General features: G+C 43.7%; 2 protein-coding genes and 2 long non-coding RNA genes across 5 annotated transcripts; 2 read left to right on the top strand and 2 right to left on the bottom strand.

The window, feature by feature from the left end:
* Positions 1-130: 130 nt before the first annotated feature.
* Positions 131-13641, top strand: LOC143427352 (uncharacterized). Of its 2 annotated transcripts, none has more exons than XM_076901408.1 (8): positions 131-306; positions 4309-4667; positions 5317-5394; positions 7648-9064; positions 11177-11272; positions 11425-11777; positions 11877-12202; positions 12307-13641. In XM_076901408.1, the coding sequence occupies exons 2-8, from the start codon at positions 4387-4389 to the stop codon at positions 12621-12623; spliced, it is 2868 nt and encodes a 955-aa protein (XP_076757523.1). In that variant the 5' UTR covers positions 131-306; positions 4309-4386; the 3' UTR covers positions 12624-13641. The 2 variants fall into 2 exon arrangements, with proteins under 2 accessions (XP_076757523.1, XP_076757524.1); XM_076901409.1 differs by having other exon boundaries at positions 133-306; positions 7648-8497.
* On the bottom strand, positions 1926-2877 carry LOC143427242 (uncharacterized). The gene is made up of 3 exons (XM_076901174.1): positions 2639-2877; positions 1996-2159; positions 1926-1931 (listed from the first exon to the last, which is right to left on the bottom strand). Exons 1-3 carry the CDS (start codon positions 2823-2825, stop codon positions 1926-1928), a joined length of 357 nt encoding a protein of 118 aa, XP_076757289.1. The 5' UTR covers positions 2826-2877.
* LOC143427353 (uncharacterized) lies at positions 10553-11121 on the top strand. Its single transcript, XR_013102299.1, has 2 exons — positions 10553-10797; positions 10950-11121. It is a non-coding gene; the product is annotated as an uncharacterized LOC143427353 (long non-coding RNA).
* Positions 13642-14345: 704 nt separating the features above from the next.
* LOC143426928 (uncharacterized) lies at positions 14346-15286 on the bottom strand. Its single transcript, XR_013102220.1, has 2 exons — positions 15182-15286; positions 14346-15096 (listed from the first exon to the last, which is right to left on the bottom strand). It is a non-coding gene; the product is annotated as an uncharacterized LOC143426928 (long non-coding RNA).
* Between the last annotated feature and the right edge of the window lie 4907 nt (positions 15287-20193).

The raw sequence follows: 20193 nt of genomic DNA, 5'->3' as shown, positions 1-20193 counted from the left end.
CAATATTAACAGAAACTATTTTGATTGGCTACCAGCGACATTTAATTCTTGCGGAACTGGTGGTTTACTTGGCCACGAATGGTAGCACTGGTATCAACGTTCCACCCTAGAGAATCGAGATGGCATTTCCTTGTGCGCTAGCGCAGAATGCGGTAGTCGCGGAAGCGATGACTGTCAACGCGGAAATCGGTAGCTTTGTAATCGCCATATTGTTTGCACGCACGTTGCGTTAACGAATTAGTGGTGATAATCTCGTGGTGTCACAAGTGTCTGATAAAGCCACGAGAGGGAAGTTTGGAAATAAAGGTAAATAGCTTGAGCCTAAAGCCCGAGGCAGCGAAACTATGCTCAGACGGAGAGTTGTGTCAGAGATTTTTCTAGTAACGAACGTTGTAGGGTGATCGATGTAAACCGTGCGGTAAATCGATCGTGTCTAGAGCCTCTAGTAGCTTTATGCGACTATCTCCTCAGCTCAGGCACGTTGAAAGACCGTCGAGTATTCGTTGCGGTGACGTCAGCCGACAGTTTCAAGGGATGGCCCATGTTTTCGACCATCGCGACGCATCGCCCCTTTTTCTCGCTCTATCCTCATGAAATTGACCAAAGAAACAGCCTAAAATTCCTCGCGTGCATAACGACGACGTGATCGTGGAAACCTGAAGGTGTTCAGAACGTTAAAAAATTTTGGTGAAACCGTGTATACACATATTACCTTGGACAAATTAATCAAGTGAAAACTTCGTACTAGCGTAGAAGCGTCGGGTCGTGAGTATTTTCCCTTTATTCATTTTTAATGAATGACTCAACGGTATGTGTGAATTGCAATTATATATACAGGTCGTGAGTTTTAACTTTGGAACGTGAGAAATGCCAAAGGCCGTGTCCAAATCAATGCGTCTTTTTCTTTCTTTTTCCTCTTCGTTTTTCGCTCTCTCTTACTCGATCACCCCCTCTTATACACCCAACCTCCATTTACTCCCTCCTGCGCCACATTTTCCATCTCCTTGTTTCATTCTTTGGCCTCGTGTATACGCGAGATTGGGTTACAAATCGAAGCAACTTAGATAAAAATATTCCAAGTATCGTGAAGCGGTTCCTTTCTAGTAGTATCGTTCCGAACTGCGTGACGCGATCACGAGAAAGTATCTATTCTATGACAGAGAATTAATTATTGGTATGCGTCTTGAGAAAGTTTTATGGAAGACGGATAGATAGGCATGGATGGTACGCAGTGACAAAGCCAAGGGGATCGATTAATCGTTTTAATCAAATTTCTAAATGAACGTGTGAAAACGATTTTTAATATTTTTAAGTCGATCCAGATCGGTCCACAACTGTTAATAATTTTCTACGTATCGTACGATCCATCACTATCCTATTTAAAGTTAAATTAATATTAATGATCACACGTAATACGTGATAGCAGATAGGCGAATGGATCGAAAAGTTTTCGGTGCAAAGGCAACATGGCGATTTCCATATCACGTGCCCGTCTTGAAACGGTAAATAGACGATGTTGCGAAGTCGTTCATCTTTTCTTGTTTCCCACGGTTTTTCTCTCCTTTTGTTTTTTGTCATCGCGGAACATTTTCCTCGTAAAGAAATCCTACCGTTTTAAAATGTCGTACATGCTTGTATCGTAATCTTATGTAATGCAATACATTACACTCAGGGCTAGTCGGCGTACGAATGACTCGAGCCGTAAGCGAATGCAATCGATCTTATTAACCGCGTTTAAAAGTACAGTTGTACGCGAACCAGAAGTATCGCCACGTGCGCATGCACCCTACTGATCGGTCTTCTGTTTATCGCTTGTCATGGATCTTCAGGGAATTGCGCTGATATACGATTCTTAGTAACTCGTAGGGACCTCGTTTCTTTTATCTAAGCCATGCCTCGTTTTTTATCCGGATTCCGTACACTTTTCATACCTTAAACAAAGGAGAGGAAGCAAAAGATATTGAGAGTACAATGCTGTTGCTGCACGTTACTTACCAATGCATGTTGTATACCGTAGACGGTGATTTGAAATGCTAAAAGACGTTTCATCGTTAATTGCGTAAACGTATAATCTGCTCTACCAAGAATCCACGTGTATCGATTCCTATGATGTAATCGACTTAATCCATTGATCAGTAACGTATGTCCTGCATTGTCGCCTGTGTTTTAGAATTTCAGTTTCATCGTGCGAGATTGTTGTAGGGCAATTGGAAAATGTTCACGAATATTAAGAGGTAGAAGGACAGTTCTTAAGGATGCGTAAGTATCGAGGGATGTTCAGGCAGGCTGAACATGATTAGTGAAATCACATGATTCACAAGCTCCCCTAGAAGAATTCATATCATAGGATCAGTTACATAATTTTCAATTGTGCACCTCTATTCTATTATGTAAGCGTGTTATTGACTTTGCAACATGATGATAAGAGAGGGTCCATTATATCTTTATCGTAATTCTATTACTGGACAGTTTTCTGCAAATACGATGATACTTTCCATTGCATTTTATGTCTCTTGATACACGAATGCAGATGGAAATATGCCTATTAAATTCGTTAACTATTTATTTTACGAGTAATAGAATAAAATGTAATTATAATTTTTTACTAGACGATTTAACATAAGGCGAGCAGCTCTACCTGTTACATGATTTTCGAGGAAATTCAAGACGATTCTCGTATCGGTTTTGTGCGCCTGATGTATTCCGGTGAAAACTGGGATGCTTGCCAAAGCTGGGGGAAAAAATGTGAATGCTTTCTTGACGCCAGTTATTTGGCAAAAACGTGAATTTGCTTCTCGCATGTTGCTCGCACAATGTTTGTCCATCCGTTAATTCCAACAACAAAATTATAATTAATTTCATTGATTATTACGATAGAAAACTGAAAATTAGCATAGAATGGGGTTTACTTAGCTTGCGATGGTAATGCAGTTCCCTGTATGTAACTCTAGAGCGTTGCAACAAGATAGATCTTTTTATTTCATTAAGCTTTGTCCATCCTAATTGTTTGCTCTGCTCGTTTCAGATCTAAAAGGGAAACATTTCCGCTGATTAAATTTAAAATTGATGCTAATGGATTCTTACCAGCTTCTCGAATGAGCAGTGGGAAATTATTAAATATTTTGCGTCAGTCTTGTGCTAAACATTTGTGTTTCAATGTCATGTTTCGTTTGTTATCAGGCCATAAGCGATCAGGCGAGAAATATAAAATTAATCACTGCGCGTTGCAAAAACTGTGTAAGTTAGAGTTGTGTTAGTCTCCCGAATCGCTCTATCTTACTTAGATATTGTGTTTCGCAATCCGTATCAATTTCTTATCAAATCAACTCGATCAGCGTATAGCTTAAAACGATAGCACGCGTGGCTTAAGTATTAAGCAGCGCAACGGCGTTTGTAGCTACAGTTTTTTATTGGCTCAAGGTTAGCCTGCTCTTTTTAGCTCGACCCAGTAACCTTTGGCATTTCTTCGTTTTGTATTCCCCCCATTTGTCTTCGCGGAATTTGACAGCTGGAGTATCGACGGTAAGGTTCCTTTTTTCCTTGAAATTCTTTTGGTACCGAAGGCAGAACGAATCGATCTGCAATTGATCGCATAACGCAATGCGACTTAATGTACTGTCCAACGTCCATACAAAAATTTGTCCTTTTCTGTTATTTTCTCGTAGACACCGGATAGATTCTTCCGTGGTGAAAACAAGGACAAGGTGAAGTGGCTCGCTCGAGTCACAAGGTTGACGCTAAAAGTGGAAATGAGAAGCTTGTATCGCTTGTTCTTCTGGAATATTTTACTCTTCGTGTTTATGTTTAGCATTAATTAAGATTGGATACCAACGTTTTGAACTTAGAAATGGAATTAAAGTTGGCTATTCTTTCTAGATAAAATCGTTATTGGTACTTCGAAAGTTGTAGCATTGGATTCGTTATATCTGTTCCCTCGGGATGTCGTTGCTCAACATTTCCAAAAGTCTTCTCAGCTAGCGTTCTCGAACGGATGACATTTTACGAAACGGTCACGTTACTCTCACCGTTCGGTGTCGAAATCTGCTTACAAAATTTAATCGTTTCTAGGATAGATTATTCGGATACGATGTATGTACGTAAGCTTTTATACTTGCCCCGTAATCGATTCGGATTATTCGAATGGGATTACGGATTATATTCAAGTCGGTTACTTATCAACAGTTTCTTATATACTTCCACAAATTCAATGTGTTGAGATCACTAGGTAATCGTAAAGTAGATTACAAATGTTGAGTCCTTCAATACGAAGTTTAACCGATATCTCTTCTGAATTGTGTTGGAATTCAGGCAAGGGTCGTCTTCTAAAGAAAGAAGAAAGTCATAAAGAGAGAGAGGGATTGTGAGACTGGTAAGACGCGGGGTACAATGTCATATCACCGTGGTGGCCAGGCGGGCGCCGTAGCAGTATCGTACAGCACCAGTTCAATGGCACCGCACTCTCCTAGCAGACGATGTTCCAGCGGTAGCGCAGGCACCAGCAGCTCCTCTATCGGCGCCTCCACCTCCAAGCTGAACACCTACCGGTCTACTACTTCCTCGTCGACACTCGATCGACCGACAAACTTCTACTCGTCGTCGTCGGGCAGTTCGGGCTATCGTTCGAACTATACGTCCGAGTACAAGCGATCCTATTGTCCATCAGGGAGGTGAGTCTGTTTTCTTCTCAGGTCCCCATTTTTCCTCTCTCACACCTCATACGTCCGCAACTCTGCTAATTGATACCAGGGATCGGCACTCGTGTGCAGTTTACTCGGTCTTTGCTGGTTTCACTTCGAACGACGCCCTGTTTCAGATGCTTACGGACGTTTGGTATTATCTGCGAACGTTATACCAGCTGTTTAGCGATTGTTAAGACCAAAATTATGAAAGCTATTCTACTGACAATGATTGAATACCCTGTAGAAGTCGAATGAATATAGCGACGAATGAAGATACTATTTACACTTGATGCAACAAGTATTGACCATGTATTTGGTAGATGAATAGTTGGTCCTTCCAACGCATCCTTAACTATAACACCAAAAGCATACTCCTGGATGCTCCCTTCGACCTTTCGCTAATTACTGTGCTTCTTAAACAGTTCAGTAGCTCTTTTCTCTAACGAGAATGGCTTTGAGTAAACAGCTGCTTATAGTAAGCTTTTGCGATGTACTTTTGCAGTGTTATAAATTAATGTTGGTATCAAAAGAAACTAAAGTTCTGGTTAGCACATTGCTGCCGATCCCAGGCTTCTTGGCATTGTAAGAAAAAGAAAAAGAGATTAACTAAATGGTTGATACTCGATCGGCTCTACAGTTTCTACTCGTCGGCGGGCACGAGCATCCGCAGAAGCTACGTGTCGGAGTACAGCCGGTCTCGCTGCTCACCCTCAAGGTGAGCAATTCCCTGTGCGCAGGGTTACAAGGCGGGCATTGCAAGTTCAGAGATTTAACGCACCACATCCCCGTTTTCTTTCACTCTCGGTCACCATCCGATTGATAACTGTCCACCTAGTTTAACATTTTGCTCGGTTAATATTTTTCTTAGAGATCCATTGCTGCTTCGTTTCTACATGAAACAGCAAAACATAGAGTGATGCAAAAATAGCAGTTCCTCGAGTTTTGTTGACGTAACGATTATAATATCGCAGAAGAAGGATAATTGATATGTTAAAGGCTTGCTACGATCCAAGCTTTTCAAATTCATGGGAGGTATTAGCACGTAGAATAAAATGCAAAATTATCTACAGCAATAGAAACTTGTTCTATTATGCTTGTCTCGAAACTGGAGGAAGAAAGACGGCGCAGCAGGGTTCTCTGTTGGCGTTGCTTTTGCATGACCCTGTTGTTTAATCATGCAAATGTTACCTTCGTTGCTCGATGAACAACTAACGTGTCCCCCCCCTTTCAAAATGGAATTCCTGAAACGGCCAAGAATAGCACCTTGGTGCAGCGATGGATGTTCAGGCCGCTAATTATATCAACGTGGCCAACAAAGCGTTTAAGGTGGTACCGATTGTTGTCGGTGCTCGAAGGTGCGTGCGGTGGATCAGAGACCACGCGAAGGAATTCCCTTTGTCATCGATCATCTCTTCCTTTTCGTCGATCGATGAATCACTTTCCTAGCGGCAGTCGCGTACCTGTACGCCGTGGTCGTGGTGAAAATGGCCACGGGAACGCGGGCGTTATAAATACATCGGTGGGCAACAGGTAACCCCGAACGAACCGACACCCTTTACAATGCGCCAATTACTTTTGTCCGCGTCACAATGATCCAATTAGAAGGGCGCGACGCGTAAGTCCCCGTTTCTGAGGCAGCAGAACGACTACTAGGCGACAGCAAAGGTTGAGGTCGATGGTAAATGGACCGCAGGGAATCTGGAGTGGCAACCTGAAAACTGGTTACATGGGAAGTCCTGTCTGTCGCTATTGATGGAATATAATACGTTGTTTGGACACAAAGGAATTGAATTTTTATCTTACCCGATGCTCGGACACGTTTCAAGGAAAGGAGACGGTACTGAATTGTGGTCTCACAATAGTTTTGAGTGGATAATCGATCTTGGAGTGGCTACACAGTTCGTAGTCACTGGTTTATCTCTTAATAACCAGATTTTTCCCTCCTTATCAAACATTGCTAAAACCAGGCCGCTCTATAGCGATGAAAAGTTATTTTGCAAAATCGTTATCTAAATAAGAAATAAAAGAAGAAGCTTATTAGAAATTACAGAATGGTTATCAGATACAGTGGTTTGAAGTTGTAAGACTGGTCATTGTGGAGAGTTAAGAAGCTAAAGCGAAGTCTAATTTTTACAGGGAATAGGCCTATCCACGGTAAAGAGCCACGTGGGTATAAATACACATTGTACAGGTTGATCGATCGCGATTGACGCGGTAGAAGCGTGACGGGAAGGCCTTGACCTCGCTGCGAATTGTCCTCCGTGGTACGCGTGGCGAGATAAAGACAGATGAACGGTTACTTTCTCTCTGGAATCTCGTCTCCTCGTACTGCAACGGGATATCTAATGTACTCGATCGGACATGCGCGCGCGCGCATATATTTTAAATATCTAGTGCGTGGTTCCCGGCGCCGTTTCCAAATCCACGAACTGTGTCGCGCGTCTGATTTAGTAACCCGCAAACCTCGAAGAGGATCTGGCCAGCATGTAGGACAGCGACATCGACCTGACCGTTCGTGTATCGACTTCTTTTACTCTATTCGTCGGGAGAATCGGACGAGATATAGATTTCCGGATATATTTCCTTCGTTTTCCATTTCTCCAGCCTGCAACGGAAACTATTGTATCCACTAAAGGAATATCGGTGTAGAATTTTATAGATACACCGAGCAATTAGAAGGCTAAATAAACGATCGATTTTTCAAAGTCGACAGACCTAACGAGATACCTCCGTATGATCCCCTCCTCCTACTAATTTCTATTAACATACATAGACAGATTGCTTACTTACTTACTTACCGAAGTATACGTGTGTATATATGACTCGTGCGCATGTGTTTACGAGAGTGTCTCGCGTATGCTAGCCGAGAATTGCGTAATCCGTAGAAAGAGACGGGCAGCCCTTGGCCAGAGGCCCAACCATATGAAAAAGGATGCTCGCAATATTCACATTGGTCGAACGTTTGCAGGTCAGTCTCGTCGTCGACGTACAGCAACACGGGCGGTAGCGGTGGCACGGCTGCGAATGTGACCGTTAACGGTACCAGCGGGACCAGGTTCGGCTTGTCCACGTCGTCGTCCTCGTCGAGCATCTCGTCCAGGGACAGAGGGATCCAAGAATCGTCGACGAGCTTGTCAAGGCTAGATACGAGTGCGGATCTGAGCAGGTACTCGCCGTCCGGTTACATACCGAATATCCGTCAAACGAGCAGCAGCACCAGCGGCACCGGTGGTGGTCATCATTATCACCATCACCATCAGTGGAAGCATCACTCGACCGGTTCCTCGTTGACCGAGCTGTTCGGTGGAGACGATCGGGACGTAGCATACGAACGTACATCTAGCAGGGATTACCATCGTCCCGATTCGTCGCTCTCCTCGTCTTCCTCGTCGTCTTCTTGCGCCGTCGGTGGTGCGCTTTGGTCTAGGTCGAAGAGAAGGCCACTGTCCAGCAGCACGGTGCTCAGCAGCGGTCATGCACGCGCGGACAGTGCCGCGTCGCCTGGCGAGGTAACGATCGACGAACGCGGCACGATCCGCGATCTAGACGAGGACGAGGACGATGACGAAAACGATAACAACACCGACGATCGGCACAATAACAATAGCAGTAATGGGAATAATGGCAGCAGTGTCGAGGATAGCCCCTGCGGACCTCCTCAATACGGGATAAACAACAACGACCGCGACCACGACCCAGACGACAATGACGACGAGGACGAGGACGAGAACGACGTGGACGACGAAGACAAGCCGAACAGTCGGCGTCATCGGCAGCAGCAACAGCAACGTGGCATTCTTGCCCATCGGACTGACGAGGTTTCACCAGCTAAGCGTAACCTTTTGTCGCCTGTACCCGGTGGCGGTGCTGGCGATGCTGGTTTGATCGGTATTAACCTCGACTTGCTCACTAACCTAGCCACTAATCCGAATAACGGCAAGCTGCTGATTAACAACAACGCTCAGGAGAAGAACGTCGTCGTCCATGGTAAAGAGGTGGTAGAGGACGAAGACGAAGACGTCATCGAGATCGAGAACGATCCCCTTATATCGATCGACGACGCGATCGCGTTTCTACGTGGTGGGCGTACCGGGGACCCGGAGAAACTTGAGGACGGTGAGAAGCAACGTGTCGCATCTACCTCGTACGATATCGATCAGACTGGGTTTGTGGGCGGCAGCACGCCGCCCATTTTGCAAAACGGTGTGGCGGGAAGACCGTCTGGTACATTTGTGGACGACCCATCCGCGCCTTCCACATCCAGAAGACCGGATGGTCACTTCTCGGGGGCAAGCGTGAACACTGCCAGTAATCTGACCTCTTCGTTGCCCACGGCATCGTCCACGGCGCATCAGAATCTCTACCGTGCGGTCACCGATCAGTTCGTGAGTGTCCCTAAAAGCAATTTTCGTTAATTAGTACGATAGGAGGTACATTCGTCTCGATCTTGTTTCATGAAAAATTGTTTACTCGACACAGAATAGGCTTGTGCGTTTCAAGAAGGAATATTGCATCGGTGGATGTACCAAGTTTCTTCATTCGAATTTTCATTAGTTCCTCACCGTAGTTCTTTTCTTTGCGTATGTACGTTTAGTTGCAGTTCGAAAACTTTCGATGCAGTATATTTTGTTCTGTATCATTTTCCATCGTTGTATTATTAATAAACTGTAATGTGTCTATCGTTGTTCGGTGATGCAGCCACTTACAGTAGCTCGAAACACGGCCAAATAACGCACGCGCCGTCTTTTACGCGGGTTATAATTCGCGAGTTCATGGCCTGCGCTAACCAGCGGATTACTCGTGGCCCGCCATTTTTCTCGATTAGAGGAAGGTTCAGTGTCTCATAACGTAAACCTTGGCTGTCTGTATAGAGTACAGGAAATATGGTGGCGGTAGATGAGATAGGGGGGACGGTGATGCGTCGAAACGTTAGCTTATGCCCTTCCACTATTCGTCTTACCGCGTGTTACGAAACGAGTCCATGTTTTTCTTCGAACATACGCCAGTCTGTGCGAGGCAGTTAGTGGCGAGAGCTGTCTTTTATTAATAGACCAGAGCTCTCTGGGCAAGGTAGACGGAGATAGGGGACTGAAAGAGAGAGAGAGAGAGGGAGGCATAAGCAGCAGCAAACGGATCTCTTATAACATAACGGTATCTTGTGGCAACGAGGGCTTTTTGCTTGTCGAAGTACGTACATATCTGTAAAGATTCTCAGTGTGTACTCCGATGGTTCATCCAGTGCTAGAAGCTACATTGATTTCATCAACGGAGATCTTAGAAGATTCGCGTCGCAATCTTGCTGACGCGAGACTTGGATTGATCCTCCTCTGTCGTCGATGGCTACGAATACCGTACTGGTTTAGCACACCGTCTCTGCCACAGGGAGTGGGGGAAGAGCATCCGAGTGGAATATCTTCGAATATGCACAAGGGGATTCGCGTTTGACCGCAGAAACTTTCTTTCGACCCTCATAGACTGCGATTGCACGAACCTGGTGCAGTTATTCGTTTCTCTTATATCCATGTATTCTTCAAGTGACATGACCAAATTCATTCATTGGTTATATTTGACTCTCGACGTGGCTGAAAGATTGCCGGATGTCGATTGTGAATCTTCTGTTAATGCGGTGGCACTGACTGTTCTCGAAAGTTACATTGTGTAAACTGGCTTACACCCAAGTGATAGGCTGGGGGTTGTGGTGCTTGTGGGCAGTGATCACTCTGTTGTTCGTGTACGCATTCCTTCTTGGCGTTGCGGCACCTTTGACTTCGCAAAAACGTGTCTCTTCCGGTGTTTATTTGATACAGTTCGACGATTCGCTAGTGACTGCGCACGCTGCACTACAGCCTCCAGCTAGCCGTACGAAGGTGAGTGTCCTGAGTGTAAACTATTGGGTAAAGGAGATCTAAAGAAAAAAAAAAAGAAAGAAAGGAGGAATATATCGTGGTCTCGTGGATGAGAGCAAGCGATGACGTCTACGTCATTGTGTACCACTTCTCTTTTACGCCTGTTCGACACCTTAGATATTTACGCTGTGTTCCCTTTTCTGAATATATTATGTTGGGCATACTTTCTGTTCGGAACGATCCATACGCTGAGGTCGAACACACCGAGAAATGTACGTACTGTGTGAAAATTTCTTTTCAGTATCGATGATGCACACATTACTAATAAGTGCGATTTTGTTTTTATGTATGATTTTGTCCCCAACTAACTTCGATTTTCTATATATATATATATATATATATAATACGTATCCTCCCTCTCGAGGGTTATATCGACTTCGTGGTGTGTGCGTGTTCGTGTACGTATTCATGTGACATGTTCTTTATGTCGTAAGCTAGTCACCGCCACCATTAATGAACTGTAACTAGTCGCGCTTAGAACAGAGAACGTGACGGTAGTTGACGGTTTTCTTTCTTGGTAGTCACGTAGAACCCTAGAGAAAAAAATGATTCAACTGTAGTGGAAGGAATAACATTGATTTATATTTGTAGGAAGGAAGTCCAACAAACAAGTCTGCACGTAATCGGGTACAGGTGCATCGCGATGAACGATGTGGACTGAACGGATTGCGAAATATCGGGAATACGGTGAGTATAGTGATTCTGAATATACATACAAGGATGTAGTACAGGTGCTTCCCAAGTTTCCCAATGAACTTCCACAGCTGTAGAAAGTAGTTCTCCTAACGGCTGTTAAAAGGAAACCAGTTTTTTGTACATTGGCATGCTTTCTGTTTTAGTGTTTTATGAACAGTGTGATCCAATGTCTGAGCAACACGAGACCATTATTGGAATACCTACTAAACGAACAGTACTTGGCGGACATAAACACCAGCACGAGCAGTATGAAAGGAGCTCTCATCAAAGCGTTCAGTCAGGTGATTCACGAACTGTGGGAGGTGGGCGGTGATCACGTGGTGAACACCACAGCGCTCAAGAGTCAGATACAGAGATTCGCACCCCGTTTCATGGGCTATAGCCAACAGGATGCTCAAGAGTTTCTTCGATATCTCCTGGAAGGACTACACGAGGATGTCAACAGGGTGACAGTGAAGCCGCAGCCGATACACACGGATATTCCCGAGATGTATACGTACGGAGAACTTTTATTTTTTTACTTGGTTATTGTTAAGAATGGCGATAACTGAAACTTGTTTTGTATACACAAGTGTCTATAATTTTCTGTGAACAGAGACAGTCAAAAGGCAGTCGAGAGCTGGAAACGTTACCTACGCAGTGAAGATAGTATGATAGTGGATGTATTCGTGGGTCAGTTACGCTCGTCCTTGCATTGCACGTCCTGTGATCACGTATCGGTCACGTTGGACCCCTTCTGGGATCTGAGCTTGCCAATACCAGCTAGAAGTGGCATGGTGAAACTGAGCCAGTGTCTGGAGCACTTCACGCGAGAAGAGGTTCTTGACGGTGACGAAAAGCCGACCTGTTCTAAATGTCAAATGAGGAGAAAATGCACCAAGAGTTTCAGCATACAAAAGTTCCCCAAGATTCTTGTTATCCGTATCCTTTTTTCATCTGACTGGAAGTTAAGCCATCAAGCGTTCACTATTGCCATAAGCGTTCAGTATTGTAATTTTCTTAACCGAACAATTAACAAATCACAGATTTAAAGCGGTTCTCACCAATGGAACGTTTCCGCAGCAAGCTAAACGTGATGGTAGATTTCCCATTAACAGGTTTGGATCTCAGTGCCTTTGCTGCGCCCAGAGTTCCGGGCTGTACGTACAATTTGTACGGTGTTGCGAATCACTCGGGCACAACGCATTCTGGTCATTATACGGCATATTGTAAGCATCCCTACTCGGGAGAATGGCACGAGTATAATGATAGCCGAGTGTCCGTGGTTCCAGCCCGTTCGGTCAGTTCCACCGAAGCCTACGTACTGTTCTACGAGCAGCAGCCTCACAGTTCTCACTTGTAACCTTACGCCATGCCTAGAGTATAAAAGAAAAGAAAAAAACGACCATCTTGCCTCTCGATACCTCAGTCAAGCATACATAGTATAAAAAGAGAAACAGACAAAGAGAAAAGAAAAAGTTAACGATACGCAGCTATACTCTATCGTGTGGTATTGAAAAGCAACTAAACACTGAACAATGATAGATGTTGGGGTTGTTTTTGTCAAGCATAAAAAGAGCGGATCATAAGTGTGTATTGTGTGACTATTGGCGATAATCATGTCTCCTCCGGCCAGGATTTTGTTTTTCTTCGTGGCCAGAGACACTCCATCGTGGTCCAGTCATCTCTTTACTTAGGCTTCTTTAGATATCCGACACCGTTGGTGGATTTTTTCAAGCACAGAGAGTCACTGTAAATAGACCTCTTCAAGATACTTAGTATGATTGAATATTTTTAGAAGCTGATTTTGAAAAGAATATCTTGCGTTAAGGACCTGGACACGCCCCGCGTTCTCTTTTAAATCTTCCCCACTACTTCTTTCTTGTACTTTTATCCTCCTTGTCTTCTATATACAGTTTAATGTATTTTTTTTTCGTTTTTTTTTTCATGGAATGAATAACCACGTGTTTTGAAAACTAGATTTGCCAGACTGGTTTACAATCTTCAATATATAATGTACAAAACATGTAATTGATGTTTGAACGAAAACCGAAGAGAAAATCATGACTTCGCCAAAGATCCACGTATACGGAATAAAGGAAAAAGCGCTTCGGATGTCTAGTTACTTTTGAATAGACGATATAGTAAAAAGAAATACATCTCCTCACTCCTCACAGAACACCTGGCAATCTGCAGCTATTTACTTTTGTAAAATATTTTGTTTAATAATGTCACAAGTCAAAAGTTATTTATTTAATTTATGGAAAGAGAAAAACTGATAAAATATTAATATATTCGATATCGACGAATATAATATATATAAATATATATTATTATACGTATTACATACCAATAAAAAGTAACAAAGATTAAGGGAAAAATCAACTTATGAAACATTTTTCTTATCTCGTGTTTATGATCTCCGCTCTCGTTCTCTCTCTATCTTTATTTCCTCGACAGACAGAATAGATATCACACATTTGGATAGTCAGAAAAGAAAGATCTTCGACTAATGGTCCTAAAAATTAAAAAGTTGCATTCTTTTTTGTGCTTATTCAATCTAAGAAGAAGAATTGTGTGGCATAACCCAACGAAAACTATTGTTTTGGCAGTTACGAATTGGCTTTCGAGTATTAACGTTTAATAAAGTAAATTCTTCGAAAAATGAACTTAATAGACCTATTGGCATTAATAAATTACATGTAAAATTTCTCACCAATTTCGCCTGATTCGGTTTCAGTTGTGATACATAAAATACGTTATTAGAACAGACGATCATTTCCTATGATTCAATCAAAGCCTCTATTAAATCCTTATTGGTCACTTCGAAAGATATATGCGAGACGTTGACATTCTGAAACCAATATAAATTTGTATTACGAACGGACATGTGTGAATAACATAACATTTTCTTATAGTTAGATTATGTTAAGGATCTTCCATATTATCTTATAAAGCCATTGAAATTTCTGATTTAATCCTACTCTATTGGAATTAAAGTACTAAGAGTTTGTGAATTTCCAACCAATATTTGCGCAGGCGCAAAACTCCATTCCCTGGACATTAGAAAAAATGTGCGGGAGAATCCAACATCTCAAAATTACAATCAATTTGCATCACAATTAGATGCGATACTTGAACAGCATACAATTTTCTATTATATTATATTGAACTTCTAACATCAGTTTATAAAGTAATTACTACTTTCATTCGAATCATTTCCAATGGAACTAGAATATCGGTTGGTATATTTACAATGAACAATCGCGCAAGCGTGATGTTTTATTCGTCAGGGGCGTGTGATCCCTTGCTTGTCGGTCAATTCGCGATTATCGTGCTGCGATATTTGCAATACAGATGGCGACGTTGCACTCGTTGAACAAGTTGCCACGCGTGCCGGTGAAATAATAGAAATCGTCGTCTCGTCGCCGGCTCGTGCACGACAACTTCCCCTTTCTGTACACGTACATGTCTGTATGCCGTGGTGTGCGCTAGACGTGCAGACTCGCGTACACACACACGCGTGCCCTGGGGGGTAGGGTTTCTCGATCCCTCGTTCTTTCCGTCGCGAAAAGAAGGGGTTTTTGCAATCGGTTGCCAGCAGTCTGTGCGCCGCGAATTCGCGAACGAGACACGGCTGGAGTATGTGAATTCGACGGTACGTGAGTCGTCCAGTGCACTTCTCTAGAGCATGGTCCATCGCGAAAACGATTCCGTAGATGGAAATCTTCGATCAGTAAGGATTTTCGCACATTCGCGAGTGTTCGTTATGCCTGGTGGTTATTGCTCGTCCTCGTCTGATCGCCGAGGCAGCTCGATAGTCTCGAAATTTGGACCTAAGGGAGGGAAGTCCACGACTGGTAGTGATGGGAATGATGTGTTCACGAGTAGAGGAGCTGTGATTTTGCAGGAGATACTTACCGTCTATATCTGAATGTGAAAGTGCTGCTGTATAAAGATATATAATATTTGAAGATACTAACTCGAGTATTTAGTTTGATATTTCTGCATGCACATAGTCTCCAAATCCTTAAGTATTCGGCAATTCGTCACGTTTCTCCCCCCGTCGAAGACTGTGTTTGTAGTTATTTAGAAATGAACCTGAAACTGTTAGAAAATCGAGACAGTTCGTGTGCATGTTGTTTCGCAAGGGGCATATCGTGTCCACGGTACGTTCCTGGCCCCCATCGTCGGGGCAGAGGGACAAACGACGACCGTAGGAACGAGAGAAGGCATCGGGTGTGCGTGAGGGCAGTGATCTCTCAGGGAGCGGCGACCTGACGTACGAACGGACGGTGTCCGATAGATATATAGGATATATACTTACATCGCCACATTCTTTCCTTCCGTTGTTTTCTATACGTCATTGGATTTCTACGATTATATAGCGAAGTGAGCACACGGGTCCACGGGATGCGGCGACGTTCCTGTTCCGAGCGGACTACATCGAGGTAAAGATCAGAATTCGCACTTCCGCTGTTTTTTCCTGCTGCCACTCGATTCTGGCACGCGCGTTCTCGACGAGCAACGAGATGATACGGGTTCAAGTTCAGTATGCAAATTCGGCTAAACCATTTTAGAGATCAACGATTATTGTGGGTTACTTAACTTACGGAGAATACAGACATCGTTCCGCTTACTTGCGTGGACAGTCGAACGGTAGAGTGCGACGTGCATTTTCAAATTACTTTTTCACGTAATCGTTAATTCCGCCGTTCGTTATCCGAATCGAGCCTTTGATGGCCGCAGTATCCGAGAATTGCGGTCGTTCGGTTATCGATAGCGCAGTATACATCGATTAGAAGAAACTTTGAATTTCGTGATTGATCAACATAGTTAGAGAATCGATTCTCGTCGGATCGATTTTTCACCATCAATTACAGATGGCGCCGTCACGTTTTCAGTACCTTTCTTTTTTTCAAATGATAGCTTCCGCAGATTTTTAAGTTGCACGTTCTTTTACTTCGTGATGCTAATAATAACCAGGTAAACCGTATATTTTAAACTGCCGATTAACATATCGCCACCGCAACCGGAAAACAAATATTTTAATCTTGTTATTGTTACTTGCGATTTTAAACACCGAAGTTAAACACCGGAAGCTGCTTCGAACAAGTTGGATGGTCTCGATAATGCATAATGTTATCAGGCTCGTCGGTCCTGTAAGGTTAAAGAAACAAGAGGAGAACGTGTGGTGTCTAGGTTAGACTAATAAGATCACAAATTGCAGAAGGTCAGAGTCATGTGGCCAATTCCAGAGTCAATAAACGCATATGAGACTATTTACGACGCCATGAATCATGCATCGTGTATTCTGGTAACAGACTTAAAAAGGTGACAACTGTTAATATGTTTAAATATGTCCAAAAATTCTGAACCACCCGAAAGATTGCAATATTTTTTCTAGAGCGACTATTATTTCTAGGATCTCTTACGATGTAGTAACTAACGATTCTAACATTGGCCATCCGTCGTCCATTTTTTCAAGCCCGCCAAAATTTCATTGCAACGTTCATATTTTATGGATCAGATACCATATACGCAGTATAATCGAGTCTGAAATCGGCCGAGGAGATGATTTTTTCGATGTTCACCTCGAGGAGAACGATGGACATTGCAGTGAACGGGCTGCATGGTCTCTCCCAAACTTTTCTTCCCCACACCCTTGGCGTACTTGGGGCGGGGCCGTTGTGGTGCATCGAAAGAGAAATTTTTCCGGCGGTTGTTGGCCCAGCCCCACGACGAACGGATGCTAGGGTGTTTCCCACATGAATGGCAGAGAGACGGAGGTACGCTACAAGCAAGCTGCTGCACTGCAGTAGGCCTGTGGGCCAAGGTTCTGTCTCTCTCTTTCTCTTTTCTTCTCCTTTACCGTGCCTTTCTTCTCTTGCAGTTCTCTGTTTTACTACCCTTTTCTTACTTTGATCTTCAAATTGCAATTTTATATTTTTACTTACAACAAATTCCAGGTGTCTCTTCTTTTATTACGATGTAAGTTCTAAAGAGTTTGATGCGAGTTTTACTGAAAAAATGACCCAGTCAGCTAATGGTTAGCCAGACCACCCTCAGATTTCAGTTTCGTTGTTTAGTGCGGTGCCGTCTTAATTCCCGGATGCAGATGCATTTGGGTCCCCCTCCATTGGTTTACTTTTCTAAGGTCTCTCGAGGTTGACAGGCGTGGCTCTTTCCCTTGGGAAGTTTTTCATGAGGACCCACCTGGTCCTCTATTGGCCAGAGCTTAAATAAGAATTTTTCCGATATGGCTTTTTAGCCCGACCCCCTTTCTATACGCTTCCCCTCGACAATGGACACACGTTGCACTGTGCCTTTCATCGATTAACTTTTCTATCTATCATTAAGCAGACTCGTTCTTGTTATCTATAAATTGGCTAACAGTTTTACAAACATTATATTATTCTTCTCAATTTTTGAATATGATCAAGTGCTATTTAAATTTTATAGATAAAGTGTTGCGTGAAGGAAAAGCGCATTATCACGAGGAGGAAGTACGATGGAACACGGCCATTTTTCCGTCTCTCGCTTGTCTAGCCGAGGAGCATCGAGTTATTCTACATCGACGAAGACTCGTGAAGCTGTGCACGAGTATTCATGCGTGGTGCACACACCTGTATCGTGGTTGCGTAGGTTCGCGTGACCTTTTCTCTTGTCACGGGAATCATTCAACTTTGCAGAAGAATCGCATTTTTATGCGCAAGCTCGTTTACCCGCATACTCTTTGATAGACAGGTGCATTCTTACAGAATGCGTTTACGCTTCGATGCATCTTCATTTACCATTGGCAATTCTTCTCGATTATTTATGATTATTTTTTACCTAATTTATAGACCCTGGCCAAATAACTAGAGCTGTAGTAAGAATTGCCTGCGTTGTTCCGCTGTTTAATACTTTCTCACGAAGAAGAAGGATCAGCAGCAGTAGCTTGGTCGGTGGATTTTGTATTGTTTTTCCCTCGCCGAGTACACAGAGATTGGTGGTGTTTGTCTGTAGCTAGATTGAGGATACCGGAGGACGGTACATGTCGTCTCTGGCTAGTCTAGTCGCATCAAGGTGCATGCTTCAGCTACGTGCGCGTAGCCTGAACAGCGGCGAAGTGCCGAGTGGTTAGCCATGAAAGGGAAATTCGCACATTCGACCACAGAATAAATTGAGTTCTCTCAGAAGACGTCACGATACTATAAAGCGATTGCGGCTGTAAACAAACGGTAAATTAAATTAGAATTGAATAAAATAAAAATTACTGACAATAAATGACACATCTAAACAACAGGATTCAGATAGAACATCCATAGTGGACGTTGAAATATTGTGGGATTAGGGTGCAAAGGAAAGCCAGAAGAAAGAAAATCGAAGCGAATCGATTGGAAGATCAAAATCGAATATTGGGGATGTCCTTGCGAGACGGAGCGACGACACGCGATGAAATCCAGCTCTGAGGACGCAGCAACTTGCGGGGGCGTTCATTTCACGCATCGGCAATAACGATGACGCTCAACGAGCGCGGGAATACAAAATGCGTCTCCTTCCACGCTCTATCCAATCTTCCAGCCAACCTCTATACTTATTATCATGTTCCATTTATGAAACACGTTGGAGTTTTAGACCAAACTGGATTGTAACTTAACTAACATGGACGTGCGAATTTGAAAATTGTGCAGCTCACGTAAAATCTACTGGATAGAAGGATATTTAAGAAAGATATTGGAAACTGGCTGAGGAAGGAAGAGTGTGTGTGTGAGAGAGAGAGATAGAGAGAGGGGGGAGGGGGAGAGCGAGAGAGAGGTTCCTTTGCGTTCGCGGGGCTTCGGTGTCAACAGGTTTTATTTTTGCCCCGCGAAAAGGCCAAGGTCCTCTCTTGCCCCTACCATGCATACCCAGCCAGCCGTCCCCTGCCTCTTTTTCCCTCCATTCCATCCGAATCCCCCCTCCAACAGTGTCGTCTACGTCTCCTCGACAAGCGGGGAGACTCCCGGGGGATGCTACGAAGAACCTTCTGGATTAATGCTTGCGCTGCAGGAGAGTCTATCCCACGGATACGCTTTGAAAACTATGCCGAGTCCAGTCTGGTGATAATACCATGATAACTTCCTGTCTCGAAGAACCCTAGGCGAAGAATATTCTTTTGTTAACGATTGCGCAGCAAAGTAGAGGAGTTACAGATACGATGATCCGTTTGTACCTTTGTCGGACACATAAATTCCAGAGGAAATGCACGGGCGATCGTCCTCTAGCGGGAGCGGCGGAGAGAAAAGAACGGCAGAAAACATAGGAGAGATATACGGGGGGTATGCGACGAAGAGGTGTAGGAATACGGAGAGGAACTGGAAGGAAGAAAGGGATAAAAGATGAGACGTAAAGAGAGCGAGCACTTTAGGTCTGTGTGTACGCGGATGGACGGATGTGTTTGAAAGGTAGAATCAGAGGGGAAGAAAGACGACGAGACATATGGTAGCGATGGATTTGAGGCATTTTAGGTCGACTCAAACAGTGTAAACGCTATTGATACTATTCATTATCATTTTACAGATCCAAAACCAACAATCCTTAAGAAATGTAACCTTAATAATTCCAGATCCAACCATCAGTCAGATTCATTCCTACCATGAAATTGTTCACAAAATTCGAGATTCGGAGGCAAACGAGTACTCATCGCCAAACTGGCGGTTCAGTGGGAGCAAAAGGAAGAAGGAGAAGAAGAAGAAGAATAAGAAGAACGGTGGGGGTGGGGGTTGCATTCGACAGGGACAGGTAGATAATAAAGCAGAGAGGGGATCAAGTCGCAGAGAGGGATAGGGGAAGGGTGGGGGAAGAGGGAGTCGAGTGCAGCGGCCTGGCCGCCTATACTCCGCGTGACTATAGGCAGTCCAGCTAGGCTAGAGTCCGTGTATAATGTATTCTCGAATATCGTGCACTCT

This window comes from Xylocopa sonorina, chromosome 9 (genome assembly GCF_050948175.1).
Source record: "Xylocopa sonorina isolate GNS202 chromosome 9, iyXylSono1_principal, whole genome shotgun sequence".
NCBI lineage: Eukaryota > Metazoa > Arthropoda > Insecta > Hymenoptera > Apidae > Xylocopa > Xylocopa sonorina.
This window is presented reverse-complemented; position numbering and strand designations above follow the sequence as displayed.